General features: G+C 40.6%; 1 protein-coding gene across 2 annotated transcripts in view; it reads left to right on the top strand.

The window, feature by feature from the left end:
- LOC101156479 (protein TANC1) overlaps positions 1–15,701 on the top strand; it is a 39,240-nt gene that overhangs the window by 21,304 nt on the left and 2,235 nt on the right. For both annotated transcript variants that reach the window (XM_020712897.2, XM_011490573.3), the window contains 18 exons: positions 1,874–2,105; positions 3,689–3,855; positions 5,553–5,861; positions 7,497–7,697; positions 7,786–7,889; positions 7,997–8,105; positions 8,435–8,557; positions 8,630–8,866; positions 9,043–9,252; positions 9,439–9,520; positions 10,693–10,826; positions 10,910–11,033; positions 11,122–11,297; positions 13,266–13,398; positions 13,686–13,715; positions 13,801–13,892; positions 13,967–14,113; positions 15,518–15,618. In XM_020712897.2, coding sequence (XP_020568556.1) covers positions 1,874–2,105; positions 3,689–3,855; positions 5,553–5,861; positions 7,497–7,697; positions 7,786–7,889; positions 7,997–8,105; positions 8,435–8,557; positions 8,630–8,866; positions 9,043–9,252; positions 9,439–9,520; positions 10,693–10,826; positions 10,910–11,033; positions 11,122–11,297; positions 13,266–13,398; positions 13,686–13,715; positions 13,801–13,892; positions 13,967–14,113; positions 15,518–15,618 — 2,711 coding nt within the window. The remainder of the gene's footprint in view (positions 1–1,873; positions 2,106–3,688; positions 3,856–5,552; positions 5,862–7,496; positions 7,698–7,785; positions 7,890–7,996; positions 8,106–8,434; positions 8,558–8,629; positions 8,867–9,042; positions 9,253–9,438; positions 9,521–10,692; positions 10,827–10,909; positions 11,034–11,121; positions 11,298–13,265; positions 13,399–13,685; positions 13,716–13,800; positions 13,893–13,966; positions 14,114–15,517; positions 15,619–15,701) is intronic.

Genomic DNA, 15,701 nt, shown 5'->3' with positions numbered 1-15,701 from the left:
CAACCACAACGGGCACATACCTCTCTTCATGCTGTTGCTGAGCAGACTGCTGACTCACCTGCAGTTACTACAAACAAAAGGAAGATACATTTGTTTTTCTTTTTCGTTCCTAAGCCTGCTTCTTGCATAATGTCTAAAGGTGAACTTGAACCAGACCATCACAATGAGTATTGATGATGAGCGTCTGACAGAAAAACTGATGAAGGATCCGAGTTCTTACGTGTTATGAGTTGGTATGTTTCTGACATTAATGTCAGAGTCTTGCTCTGTTTTTTTAGTGCATGTGGAACACGCTGCTGTGTGCATCGCAAAGATGACATGGAAGCTTCTAAATTTACTAACTTGGCCTCAATAAGAGTTTCCATGGGAACTAGTCAGACTGCTTGTGATGGGAAGGATGTTTGCTCAAAAGCGGAAAAAAAAAATCATTGATGATGTTATATGTGGATTACTCATATCTATAGTGAGTTGTTTTTGTATCAAAAGACTCTTTGCACATAAGCAGAGATTCAAACGCACATTTTGATTGTTATGTGAAGAATTGGGTTGCCCACACTGGGCCACAGTTGGCGTTCTCTTGGACGCTCTACAGGTTTTTTGGATCCGTACGTGTGATGCATCTTTTCTGTGGTACATTACACTTTGCCTCCCTCAGCTCCCAAGCAAAAAAAAAAATGAATCAGCTCTGTGAGGAGCACTGCTGCTGACGCATTAGTTGCACTGAAGAAGACCTCATCTCCACTGCACTGTCAGTTTTGAACCATAGCCTAGCTGGTCCGCTGTAACTTATGTTTGAATTGAGCGATGAAAATGACTATTCTGTAATCGTAATTATAGTTGTTTTAGGTATTTTTCAGCACAGGCTTTTAATATACATTAGTTAATGGTAATACTAACGTTTTTTTTAAAATAACTAAACTTGTAAAATACTGACTACAAGTTTGTTCTTTTAAGCCATTCTTTATTATTCCTTACCATTTTTAATCCAGTTATATATTTATTCGTAAATTTAGTGTTTTCGTTAGCTGCTCTTGTACACATTGTAATATTAAATGGATTTATGACAAATGAATTGGTTAGTTCAAAAGGGGCCCAAGTCCAAGAGGTTTGTTTTTCCAGGAAATGATTTTAATTGCATAGCTTAATAGGGAGGCTACACCAAATGATACTTTACCCAGATTTACCCAGATTTAGCACCAGTTCATAGCTTACAAATGCTTTAATATGAAGCACCTTAATTTTATAATTTTAGAGAACTAGCAAACTAAAGTCTCTGGACTTGGGCCCTTCTTGAATTAAACAGGGGCGCTGCCATATTGGATAACTAGGGCTGCCATCTATGGGATGGCAGCACTAGTTATCCAATTTGAGATGCAAGAGAGGCCCAAGGAATTTGTGATGGAATTTTGCACTTAATGCATTTTAAATGTCAAGCATAGTCAATACATTACAACGGACTTGGGACTTTTTGCACATAATCAGATAGCTTTTCCCTTGAACACCATGGACCATATAATATCTCTATTTTGAAAAAATTGTGGACTTGGGCCCCTTTTGAACTAACCAATTCAATTATATTCCATTATTTAGGTTTCTATTGTTTGTCAGGCACAGGGGAACCCAGGTCTGGGTTCCCCCTGTGCCTGACCCCAGCCCAGTTAAAAGACATGGTTGTCTCAGGAACGACATTAGCCGTAAAAATCTGTGCCAAACCACCTGTGTGAATCAGTGAAAGCTGATTTGCTGTGGCAACTCCTAAAGGGATATGCCCAAAGGTGAACAACATTTGATATTCATTTGTATATTTTGCGAAAAACAAAATAAAGATACATTAATGAATTCTGTTACAGTTTATTCTCTTTTCCTCTGTCAGGTAGTAGCATACCATTTCTGCCAAGCCGACAACACCTACACCTGCCTGGTACCAGAGTTTGTGCACAGTGTCGCCGCTCTGCTGTCCAGAGCACCGCAGCTCGCTCCATACAGGGAGTTGCTGGCACAGGAGCCTCACTTGCAAAACACACTGAGCTTACGCTCCTGCGTTCAGGATCCCATCGTCGCCTTCCGAAAGGGTGTCATAGAGCCTCTTGCCAGCCTGCGCAAAGGTAATGAAATCCACATGCAAACACAGGCGTGCACACTTGGAGACAAAAGTCCCACTGCAGCATAAATACTTGCACTTTCACAAAGTGTATAAGTTGCGAGGCAGATAAAAATGTCAGTTTCCTTTATCCTGTAATTACCAAGGCTAATTCCATTTCCAGTATAAAGTATTGACTTCATAATGGGCCTATAGATCATTTTCTGCAGTTAGGATCAATTATTTGAAACAGTTGCTTGTCAAACAGATGTTTAGTCATTTCCACAGAAAAATTATGAGTGCTTTATTTGCCCTATTAAGTCATCGTCCCAGGGGGCTTCAAGGTCAGAAAATAGATGGGAGAGGATTCGAATATTATGATCTTCTTAACCAGCTTAAGCTCTTGTGATACCGTTAGTCAGCTATATGGATTTGCTATCACAACTAGGCCCTCCACAGTCCTTGTAAAGAAGGATTTTGTCTTCCGCTGCTTCATTACAGAGTCTAGAAGTAGGTGAGATCCACTCTTGTGAGTTAATGTTTGTGTTTGAGTCCTCACAGGCTGGCAGAAGTGATTTATCAGCTTATGTTTATGCAAAAAGATAAAGCACACTCTTTGCATTTTTAGTGTTTTACGTGCAGTAATACATCATTTAGACAGGTATTGAAATTAAATAAAAGACACTAAAACAATATGTGATGTATTACTGTGTCAGTGCCTAATTTTACACTACAAAGAGACAGTTTGGAAATACCGGTACATCAAGTAGTACTCATTATTTAACAGCTTGTAGAACCACCTTTGAGTTTCAAACGTAGACTCACAAAATAATCGTACCAATTATAGGTTCCTGATAGAGGGGTGATCTGGAGTGTATAAAAGTGTTCCCAGGTTTTTTTTAATTATGAGTCTTTCGTTTTTAGTTAAAATAAAAAAAACCTGTCATTTTCTTTAACATAGTTCCTGACCTAGAAAACTTTTTCCCTCAAGTTTCTGCAGAGCGGCGAGTAGTTCATTAGAAATTCACCTCTAAGTTGAGGGCAGGACTATTGGTGCCCCCTTCACATCACTTCACAAACTATGATGTACATGGATCTATTTGTCTGTAAGTGGATGCATCAGAATGAAGCGGAGCAGGCAGCTTGTGGCTTGTCTTAGTAGCTTTTACGTCACTGCTACAAACTTTTTCATTTAGTCATTTTTACTTCTTCGCCTGATTTACAATGATTTGAATAAAGAAATACTCAGAAATGCAATTTTAAGCTTAATTTTCGTTATGTATGTCCTTCATAAAGAGAAAAATGCTACAAAAACATGTTAAAAACACAGAAAAAAACACAAGTTTCATCTAAGTGGGTCTTTTTTACTTTTACTGAAATATCTCATTGTCAAGCGCCAGGTGGTAGGTTAAAAACTTGGTATGTAGGGATATGTAATCATGAGTTTTCATGGCGAAAGTCAGCAGGATTTGTTTTTTCAACATTGCATGGTAACATTTAGAACATCACCTATGTCTCATTTCATTATTATGTGGTCTTTTTAAGGTATAAAAAATACATATGAATATTAGCTTTTTTAATTTTTTCTTTCCTTCTGCATGTTTTCAGAGCGGAAGCTACCTGAAGAAGACTACGTCATACTGGTGGACAGTCTTAATGAGGCAGAGTTTCACAAACCAGACTATGGTGACACAATTGCAGCCTTCATCACCAAAATAATCTCCAAATTCCCAATGTGGTTGAAGCTGGTGGTCACAGTCAGAACAGGTCTTGTAGTGAGTATTTAGTTCATGATTTTTCATTATAAATTTTTATGCAGGTCATCTGTTCACACAGGGTACATTGGTTATTTTTTTATAAGGATTTTATTTTGTCTATTACGAATTCAAAAAGTGCTCATACTCCAAGGTTAACGTTGTGACTTGACTTGAATTTAATTTCATAAATTTCATTTAATTGCTAAGTAAAGAAGATAAACCATTTCTTGCACCTCCTACTCTGCCTCATCACATCTGTGTTTCCCTCCTGAGTCACTCTTGCTCAATCCTACTCACTGATCAGGCTAAAGTTGAGCTCGTGAAAATAGATGTTCTTGGGTTCAAATGTCCTGTAAAGCTGTTTGGCTGGTGCAGATGGCCCACAGTGGACATGCTGTGTTGTGCCAGTTCGAAGAGTTTACACGGCCTTTTCCTGAGTCCATTTAGTCGGCATCTGTCAAGTGCATTAATTCTCAATAGGAGTCATGTTCCTCTGTTGTCACGGTGACAAGTCTGCGTCTTTTTGACATGAATTCTCTGTCCAACAGGCTTGAGAAAAGTCATTATTTCACAAGCCAATCCATTAGAAGACTCCAGCAAAACTCTAACCCAAAAAGGAAAAGGTTATTCTCAGAAATACAGCAGCAAATGGGTCTGTTTTTTGGGCAGTTTTTTTTTGTGAATAACACTGAATAACAAAAAAGCATTACTGTAAAATGCAACAAAAAAAATCTTTCTGCTATTTGTGATATATCCAACTCACAATTCTATTTTAAAAACAAAAATATAATTTTGCCCTTGAGGTTTCTTTATCTTTAATATAATTTAAAAAACATAAAAGAACAATTGTTCTATGTGATACCAAATAATTTCAATTTAATATAGCTGGAGTGCTATTCAGAGCACAAATTCAGAGTCCTACTTTATACTTTCACTGCTGTGTTATAGGCAGTGTGGCATTTGGCAGTGTTGCTCTCTGTAGTCTGATGTATTTTTTTTCTCCAATCCGTTCGGTAATCCCACCAAACAGACACATCTGTCCACTGCTAAAGCCAAGCCTCCAAAGGCTGCATAGATTATGCCCTGGTAATACCAGTAGGCATCCACTGGTCTGAACCATGCCAACCTGCCAACTGGTTATGTAATTAGATTTGTGTCACAGAAGAGCACAAAACACTTTTAGAGTTCACTTTTCTTCAGAGGAAAGTCCTTCAACAAGTATTTGAGTTCTTCATGAGAAAAAAAAATGTCACAAAAAGATTTTTTTTTTTTTTTTTACAAACCTGGAAATTACACAACCAGGTGTTGCCAGGAGGTCAAGTGGACTGATGTCTGCGGCCACGAGCCAGGTGTGTTTGGCTGAACCTAATAGTCAGGGCTTTATGGTGAAAAATAGAGCTTACATTGAGCTGCGTAAGAGTGTTATGATCATCATCCCTGGTTTTGGCCAGTGTTGAGCAGTAGAGGATGACAGAGAAGAGGAGCTAAAATGTGGTTCTGAGAGAAGCCTGTGAGCAATGCTGGGGCTTGAGTCATTGTCACACTATTTACTGTACTGTATGCCATGGCTCTGTGTGACTCAGAGGCAACAGCATTTGAGGAACTGGTCTCGATTTTTCTGCTTTTAATTTCATCCCTCATGCACCAAAGATATGCAACCCACTGTTCTCTAAATAATCATATGTCCCTGCGTGAACTGTGACCTTCTCCTGCAGGAAATCACCACCCTCCTTCCCTTCTCTGGCATTTCTCTGGACATCCTGCCAGACAGCAGTGATCTGGGAGCCGACCTGAGCGACTACATCCATCACCGGGTTAGCAGCAGCAGCCAGGTTGCTGTGAACGTCACCACACCGACAGGCTCCGCTCCAGACCCTCTGCTCCTCAGCAAGTTCAGCAGCCACTTATCCACACGGAGCCACGGCTCCATCCTTTACCTTCAGCTCACCCTGGATCTATTCCACAAAGGGCACCTGGCTTTGAAAGGAGGAAACTACCTGGTTGTCCCTGTCTCTCTGTCAGAGGTCAGAAGCTGGCATTAGTCTTGTATTCTCACAGTGGGTTCTGTAAAGGTGAACTGAGATATATTGAAATATCTGATGGAAATTCATTTAAATCACAGATGCAAAGGAATGGTTAAAATGTGAACTGCTCTGAGTTTTGGTCCTTTGTTTTTGCTCCTCATCCGGTCGGATTCACAGTTTAACATTATTGTCGGTCCCTATTGAGAGCTGCCAGTTATAAAATGACCAGAGCCTGAGGACAGCTAAAAGAAACGTTGATCACTGCTTTTCAAATCCCAAAAAGATTCGATTAAACACAAAGTGCAAGAAATTCTCAATAGAGACTATTCTAAATGTCATTTTAATTATATGTAATCACAATATATGAGATTTATGCATGCTTTGAAATAGGTAGCAGTCAGTTAATGATGGGTTGTTGTGTAAACAGCATTGATTGGAACCTGGAAAAAAAGTAAATGCACAAAGAGAATCTTCAGAGCATTGAATTAAAAGTTGTGGATGTTTCATGTTTCTACTCTGCTATGATTGAATTTGTTGATCAGAAGCATGTTGTATGTGAACTTCAAGCATGGGATTCAACATGTTCAAGAACCCACAAACAGATTTGGTGATGTGACATTGCATTTCAGCTCAGATGAGTAGGGAAAGTGCAAACCATCATATATGATTTCCACAGACGATGCTGTTGTTGGTCCAGACAGTCTACTTAACTGTGAACTTACTGGAAAAACAATAACACTGTTGAATATAAATACAAGCCCTGTCTGGGTCATCAGGATTTTGGTGAATCATTGCAATAGAACACTGCTTTAGAAGATAGTAATCTTTTCAAATAATCTAGATATCGTGATTGGTAGTGAAAGCAGGGAACAGGTGGAGGAGGAGCTAGAGAGGTGGAGGTTTGCCCTGGAAAGGAGATGAAACACGGTTAGCCGCAGTAAGACGGAATATGTGTGTGTGAATGAGAGGAACCCAAGTGGGAGAGTGAGATTACAGCGAGAAGAGATGAATAAGGTGGAGGATTGGAAGCATCTAGGGTCAACAGTCCAGAGTAATGGAGAGTATGGAAAAGAAGTGAAGAAGTGAGTGCTGGCTGGTTGGAATGGGTGGAGAAAAGTGTCAGATGTGATGTGGAATAGAAGAGTTTCAGCTCAAATGAATAAAAAAGGTGTACAAAACTGGGGTGAGACCAGAAATATTGTTCAGACAGTGGCAGCGAGGAAAAGACTGGAAACAGAGCTGGAGGGAGCTGAGATAAAGATGCTGAGGTTCTCTTTGGGAGTGACCAGGATGGATTGCATCAGGAATGAGTTAATCAGAGGGAAAGCACATGTTTGAGGTTTTGGAGGTAAAGTCTGAGAGGCCAGAGTGGGATGGTTTGGACATGTCCACAGGAGAGGCAGTGAATATATTGGTGGAAGGATGCTGAATCTAGAGCTGCTATGCAAGAGGTCTAGACTCTAGAGGAAGACCAACAAGGGGAGGATGCAGAAGACCGGGTTTGTTGGCAGAAGCTGATTCACTGTGGCGACCCCTGAAGGGAAAAGCCAAAAGAAAAAGAGGATTGCTAGGGATGTTCAAGGATGTCAGTTTGACCTGTCCCCTTCTTTACTGTGTGTTTGCTCTCCCTGCTAGGTGTACCTGCTGATGTGTCGCCAGAGCTTTCCGGATAAAGACGTCTTTGAGCGCGTGCTTCCGGTACTAAACGTGGCTCTGGCGTCTCTGCATCCACTGACTGATGAGCAAATGTTTAGGGCGCTGAACGCCGGCGCTGTGAAGGGGGAGCTGGAGTGGAAGGACTTCCAGCAGAGATTAGACAGTTTGGCTGGATTTATGGTAAGAAGCAACTTAACAGGAAGGCCTCTTTGTGTGAATTGTCACATCTGTTTTTGAGTTGAATTCTTTTGGGATGCATGTCTTCCAGGTGAAACGCAGGGATGGTACTCGGATGCTGTGTCACCCCTCCTTCAGAGAGTGGCTCGTTTGGAGAGCTGATGAAGAGAGCAATGACTTTCTTTGTGAACCAAGGTACAACTTCTGCGGTCAAAATAATTGCTGCACAAAATAATAAGCAGTCTTGAAACAAAAGGAAGCTGTGACAGCAGAAAGATGTAACCAAAGCGCTGTGTGTACAGGAGTGGCCACGCGCTCTTGGCTTTTATGTTATCTAGACAGGAAGGAAAGCTGAACCGCCAGCAGACTATGGAACTGGGCCATCACATCCTCAAAGCTCACATTTTCAAGGTAAAACGAGAATTTATACATTTATGTTATTATTTATAAAAAAATTATATTTAATGTGTCGATGTCACAAAAATCTGTGTTTTCATGAAGTATTAGATGAGTTTAATCACTGCTTTAACCAATGCTAATCAAAAAGGCAAACATAAAAAACAACAATAATGTTTTATTTACTGTGATTAGTCTTTAATAGCGCTGCAGAATTGGCCCAGTTTTTAGATTTAACTAAATTTCTGCCTTTTTTCAATGTAAGCCACTGTCATTGTCATGAAATCATATAATGCTTTGAGACTTTTAAAGGATTTTAATATGTCTCTAATATTCCTTCTCAGGGTCTGAGTAAGAAGACTGGTGTGTCCTCCAGTGTTCTCCAGGCAGTGTGGGTAAACTGCAGCACAGACAGTTTATCTGCTGCATTGGCCTCTCTGAGGAACCTATATACACCTAACACAAAGGTATGCACTTTATGCACAAAATGGACAAATTCACAAAATAATACCCTCAAATTTATCTCTGTCTTTCTCCAGGTTAGCCGCCTGCTGATGCTCGGAGGTGCCAGTGTCACCTGGTGTACAGAGGTGATAGGACACGCCCCCATCCTGGCTGTTCACGCCCATCTGGGGCATGTGGAGATGGTTGCTTTGCTCCTTGAAATGGGTGCTGTTGTGGATGGGACCACTGACAGTGGCATGACACCTCTCTGTCTCGCTGCCGCAGCAGGGCACGTCGAAATCGTTAGCCTGCTCTGCAAGAAAGGCGCTAAGGTCTGTGATGCTTTTACGCAGGCAGCACAACGGACAACTGTAGGATACTGTTGAAAATGACAGAACATTGTACAACTCTGTTTGCAGCATTGGTTTCAGGATCAATTACTGGCATTGAATGAAAAAAATAGCCTTTTATGTAGGGGTTTCAGTCTTCTGCCATATTTCTGTACCAGGTGGGCCATGCTGATAAGAATGGCCAGTGTGCTTTAGTCCATGCGGGACTGAAGGGCCACGCAGAAATCATCACCATCCTGCTGGGCCAGGACTGGGGTGCAGAGCTTTCCAGTGACCAACAGCAGCACCACAGTAACGAATCAATGACTGGGAAAAGACAGGCAGCTCAGCAGGCGGTTACTGCGGCAGCCAGTGTGGGACACACACAGGTATGAACTCCTTTTAAACCGTCTGGTAAAAGTTCTCCTCGCATTGAGCACAAAGCTCGTCCTTGACGGAGTATTTCTTAGGTGCTCTTTGTTATTATCTGTGGTCAAGGTCTGTGTCTACTTTGTTCCATTTTCTGCACAGCGAGCCAGAAATAGAGGACTGTAAAAACTGTGTTTTTCCTTCAGGTAGTGAAAAGCTTGCTGGACTTGAAAGATGAACAGCTGGCAGTGCAGATGGACGTTCCTGACTCACTCTGGGGAGAAACGGGTTTGTTTCTCCTATCAGTCACACAGATCCATCTTCCGCACCTCTTTCTCTTCATCAGAGTGTGATGGAGCCGGGCTCAAGGGCATCTGTGTTACATGTCAGGCACACTCAAGCTCTCTGTGGATGATAAAGTTCACCTGTACACGGATACAGTAACACAGAGTTTCCATAAACAGCTTGCACCTATATATATATTTTTTTCTGATGTTCTCTTTCAAATCAAAAAAAATTATTCAGTCGCAATCACACAGAAAATCTTCCTCTGTACCAACCATTCTGTTATTTAATTGTAAGACTTTTACCTTCCTCACAGATGTGCTTATGCAGCCTGGAGAATTCTGTTAGATCAATTTCCTGAGAGCATGGTGGATGAAGCCTGCATGTCTGCCTGCAGCACCATTACACTGTAATTCTATTGTCCTGCCCCCTGCAGCTATGAAACAGAAAAGATGGAAGAATAAAATGACCCTCTTGTGTCCCCACTCCTCTCCTCTGGCTTTTTTTTTAGAATCAGCTGAGATTACTTTGTATTAGAGAGGATTCAGTGCTCTTGAACCAGGTTTTAAAAATTCTCTTTGGATCCAAAGCTGACTGTTTCTCGGTCCCACTCCAACCATCTTTTGATCTGTTGCAGCGTTCCTAGTGGTCTTTTCATTATAATTATGCCATTTTTAGACAAAATCAAAAAACCTGTGTCGTTTCCTAGGACATAGTTTCTGCAGTGAGGCAGTAGTTCATTAGAAATTCACCACTGAGTTCATAATTGATTTGCCCATTGAAGCATCAAGAAACATAAAGCGTATAATTTATTCTGGTTAAAAGCATCAATATTTTTTGCTTTTATCCCCCAGCTGCCTCATTAAATGCAGGACTTACAAACTATAAAAATGGAACAAGGTTTGTCAAAGTAACACAATCTTCTAAAAGCTCTTTGGAGATTTACTTTTACTGCAGTTTGTTTTCTTCCTATATGTTGAGGAAGTGAAGTAAAAAAAAAAGGGGGAAACTGCAGTTATCTGCAGTTCTGCTCCAGTGTGTGTGTATTAGACTGAATAGTGGTCACATTTTTAGTTTTTGTGTGGCATCTGTGTCTGTTCTCGTCTACTGAAATGTGTCAGTTGCATGTGTTTTTTCTGCCACGTCATCTCGTCTGCGTGCCTTCTCTCTGTCAGTGTTGAGCGCGGCAGCAGGGCGAGGGAGGACGGAGATGTGCGCCCTCCTCCTGGAGCGAGGAGCGAGGCTGGAGATACCAAACCGCAGAGGAATGGTACCTCTGCTTAGTGCGGCCAAACATGGACACACACAGGTGAACAAGACTGGACATGCTGGTTTAATCCTCAAATTTTTAAGGTTTTTTTTTTCAACATTTTCTCCTCCCTTTTGTTCCAGGTCGTAGAGTTACTCCTAAAGCAAGGTGCTGATATTAATGTGAGTGACAAACAGGGTCGCAACGCGCTGATCCTGGCTGCTGCTGAGGGCCACACCAGCACTGTGGAGCTGTTGATGTTAAAGGGTGAGAGCTCTCACCTTTGGCGGTGATTCTCCAAGTGTGTTTTCCCGATTGTCTGAGAACAGCGTTTGTGTTGTTTGTGGTCCCCCAGGTGCCACTCTGTCCTCTGCTGACCAGGAGGGGCTGACTGCACTTAGCTGGGCCTGCATGAAGGGCCAGAAAGGTGTGGCGCAGCTAATGGTGGAGGCAGGCGCGGACCTGAACCAACCCGACAGACAGGGGCGAACCCCGCTTGACCTGGCTGCTCTTAACAGCGATGCAGACACAGTGGGTTTCATGCAAGTTTTTTTTAATGGTTTAATGTTTATAATAAAAACATCTTCATCTAAAAATAATGTTTATATTTGGCTAAAATGACTCCAAATGTGAAGAAAGTCCTCTGAAAATCTGCTATAAAGTTAATGAACGTCTGTTATTATTGTCATTTTAAATTATTTTTGGCAGAAATGATATTTAAATCCTGTGCCCCGCAGCAATCACACTCCACGCAGAGTCAGAAAGCTTCAACCCAAGCCTGTCATTCACTGTTGATCAGCAGGAGAGGACTCACAACAATCTGATAATTAACTAAATTTTTAAGTGAGTGAAATGAAGCGGCAGACAGCTCAGTTGGTAATGTCTGCTAACGTAGCCCCATGTGCAGCATGTAATCAAGGAGATACATCAGATATCAAAAAGGGAAGGACTCCATCTTTCAAGGTTTCACTAGAATCCATAAAAAAATTATGATGCATACTAGTTATTAAGAAAACCCTCTCACTGCAAAAAAAAAGAAAGAAAAAAACACATCAAAATGCATAAATGAAGTAAAGCAATCTTGGGTTTGAAGTAATTCAGACAGTAAGTGGTAATAAAGCTTTGCAGGTCTCAGTCACACATTATTGAAGCAATAATGAGGAGTCATGTATAGACGCCTACTTACAAACAATGTAAATCTCATTTAATGAGGAATATGTAAATTAGTTTTATCTGGCCAAATCAGGCTCTTTTATCCTTCCATTGTGGATCTGGTTAAAGAAAAATAAAAAGGTTCTCGTTTTAAAAAGTAACTGAAGTGAGTAAGTAGTAAAATAAAATGTAAAGCAGACTGACTTAAACTTTATTCAACTTGTTCATAAACAGTTGAAAGACACCACATAAGTCTAACTAAAATAATGTGACAAATTTATGTGCACAGAACATCAATTGGAGGTGAACAAGTACAACCAGAATTAACGTACACAAGATTATAAAGCAGATTGTCTATTTTTGAAATACATTTCAGGATTTTAGGTGCACTTTATGGTTCAAAAAATACAGTAATGGTGGGTCACTTAATAATCTCTAATTTAATCTTTGTTAGAATTTTGGCTGAGATGCACCACAAATGGTTAAAAAAAATGTTTTTTTTTTTAACACTGTTGGCATTACACTACCAATTACTACATTTGCTGCATTGAGGTGATCCTACATGGAACATGCAGTCTTTTTTTTTTGAAAGGAAGTCATGTGAACTTCTGTTAAAAGTTATTTACCGGCTATTTCATTTATTGATTTTCTCTTTATATAGACTGAACAGGAAAGGCTTTTTTACATGTGATACCTGATCAGCTGTGTGCTTAGCTTTTGAATAGAGCAGACTGGCAGACCAAAAGTAAAACATATGGGACTATTTATGTATGGATGGGACTTGATTTCCATAATATGGAAACAAATTACCCAGGCATAGCTTAAAATGAAGCCAACTCTGCCACCAACATACAGACAGACCAGCAAATCAGAAACAAAATCATTTTTAAAAATTGATTAGTTAATTTTCTATGTGTGTCAAAAATGTTTACAAAATGACAAGCTGGTAATGCTGAGTCAGAGCCAATGACAGAGCTTCAAGAAGGGTTTTGGACAAAATCAAGGTGGAGGTGTTTGGTGATGTGTGCTGCAGAAAAGCACAAAATACAATTCCAGTAATGTCTCATACATGTCAAGCATGCCGGTGGACGTATGATGACTTGGGCCTGTTTTATCATTTGACTGAACCAAAGACTCTCCTTATAGTTAGACATCCCAGAATGACAATACTATTTTTCAAAAATGAAAGTTGTTGTTTTATGCATTATTTTTTGTAATGCTAAATTTACTTGATTTTTAGATTTGTTAAGGAGAAATGTATTTTTCTGATGTCCTCAAAAATGAAAGACATTTTTATTTAGATGGATTTAAAACACTGCTAAAATACTGTGATGACATTATTTTTAGGTGCATATCCTGGTGGAGCATGGAGCAGTGCTGGAGAGAGCAGACAACAGTGGAACCAGAGGTTCAGAGCGAGCAGCTGGCTGTCAGAACCCAGCTCTGGTGGCTTCATTGCTTAAAAAAGGATCCAAGACAAGTAAAAAGAATTATTTTGTTTTTATTGTATTAAAACTCAAAAATGTGAAATCAAGGAACGGTGAAATCAGAGATTTTTTTATTGCACATAACATAACTTCAACAAAAACAGCATACAAATCAAATCTTTTCTAAATGCTCACACTTGTATCTGGCTGTGTATAATCAATATTCATTCTCTTTTGTATTTCAGTCTGACTTATTGCTATAATTTATCTTCCAGTTTTATATTTTTTTCTCCGAGTCATTTTTCACCTCTTTTTTCTGATCTCCTTTATCAACCGAAAGGCTACAGAACGGCTCCACACGATCGATCAGGTAAATGATTTATGTGAGATACAAAGCAAGAACTCACAAGGCGAGACAGATAATATTAAGATGAGTGTGTGTAACATTCCATTAGGTCATGCTACATGGGCGATGGCTTCCTCCAAACCAGATATTCTCCTCATCCTGCTGCAGAAGCTAATGGAGGAAGGGAACATTCTTTACAAGGTATCCTAAAGGGATTTCTATTGGAAACTTTGGATTCGAGCTCAAAGTTGAGCCTCTCTGCTTTGTGTTTTTAGAAGGGGCGAATGAAGGAGGCAGGCCAGCGCTACCAGTACGCTCTGAGGAAGCTGCCTCGTGAGGGACAGGGAGAGGAGCTGAAAGGCCTCAAAGACCTGCAAGTCTCCCTTTATCTGAACCTTTCTCGTTGTCGCAGGAAGACCAATGTAAGCGCTACAAAACTGCACAACCACTATTTAACATTGCCAGGTTTACTAGAGTGCAGCAAGACCAGTCAGGCGAGGTCAATGTTTCTCTAGGATATATGATTTATTTCTAGGATGACTGCAGTTTTATGTCAAGATAAAGCAAATCTTGTGATCAGATTTAAAGTCCCTCTCTGATCATCTTTTTATCTATTTTAAAAGCGTTCTCAGTGGTCTTTTTATTATAATAATGACGTTTTTTTCTACACTGTTTCTACACAGTGGCAGTAGCTCATAAGAAATTAACCTGAGTTGTTTGCAGGACTTTTGACACAAAGCAAGCCCGCCCCCACTTCCTGTCATCCATCCAGGCTGTCTCCCGCTAGCCTACAGCCCCTCACACCCTCAAGCTAACATTACTGGTGCAACAAAACAAAGGCATGCATGGATCTAGTTGCCTACAAGTGGATGCATCAGAATGGAGCACATCAGGGAGCTTGTAACCCGCTGCTGATTGTAGCTTCTACATCACGCATTCAAGCTTTTATCGTCTGCTCCTGATTCACAACAATTTTATGAAAGAACTACTCAGAAATGCAATTTTAAGCTGAATTTTCTTAATACATGTCATCCATTATCAGAAAAATGCCCACAAGAACGTGTTTAAAACACCAAAAACCCAGTTTTCATTAGAGTGGGTCTTTAATACCTTTGTGGTGAACAGCTTGAAAACATAGAATCAGATGGTGACTCAGTAAATAGGCGTGAGCTGTTGGTGTGGGGAAAGATGGGTGTGGCCAGCAGCTATAGGTCTGACGCCCACCCTAGTGGTTATAGATGTCCTAACAGACTGTGTAAAAATGTCATCCTGGGGGTCGCTGCAGCCGATAAATGACACAGATGATATGATGTGATGAGATCGCTCTGTTTGGCCAAGCGGAAGCTCTGTCTGTTTCTTTTGCTCCTCTGCATGAAGTTATTTACAGTAGACATTTAACTGGGGTAGCTAAATGTCCGCGTTATAAGACAAGTCAGTCGGCGGGGGCCAGCAGGGAGACTACATGACACCGCCATTAAACATTTAGCAGCAATGATCACAATCTCACAGCCAAGTATGTCATTTTGACCTTGCTCCTCTGAACCAAACCACGAGACGCTGAACTTGTTAAATATACCCCTGCTTTTCTGCCCCTGCTTCTGTCCAATGTCAATACAGAGAGTCATCAGTCACATATAATGAAGATGAAAACAAACGCTTTATTTATTGGAACCACATTAAAACATTTCTTCATCTTAACACAGCCTCCAGTCAATCTTCCATTCAATCTCATTGCCACTCTGTTAGCTCTGTGCTGCATTTTATTACTTTTTTTTTTGTTTTTAAATGTTACTCTTCACCTAATCCTCTGTTGTGTCTTAAAACAGGACTTTGGCATAGCTGAGGATTTTGCAACAAAAGCTCTGGAGCTTAAGCCCAGGTCCTATGAAGCCTATTATGCCAGAGCCCGAGCCAAGAGGAGTAGCAGGTATTTTAATGAAGTGCGCGGTTGTTTTTTGAAAGCAGATCAGTGAGCGAATGTGTTGGGATGCTCCATCCCCATGGCACTCT

The sequence above is a fragment of the Oryzias latipes genome, chromosome 3, assembly GCF_002234675.1.
Source record: "Oryzias latipes chromosome 3, ASM223467v1".
Lineage (NCBI taxonomy): Eukaryota > Metazoa > Chordata > Actinopteri > Beloniformes > Adrianichthyidae > Oryzias > Oryzias latipes.
The sequence above is the reverse complement of the archived record's forward strand: the minus strand, read 5'-3'. Positions and strand labels throughout refer to the sequence as shown.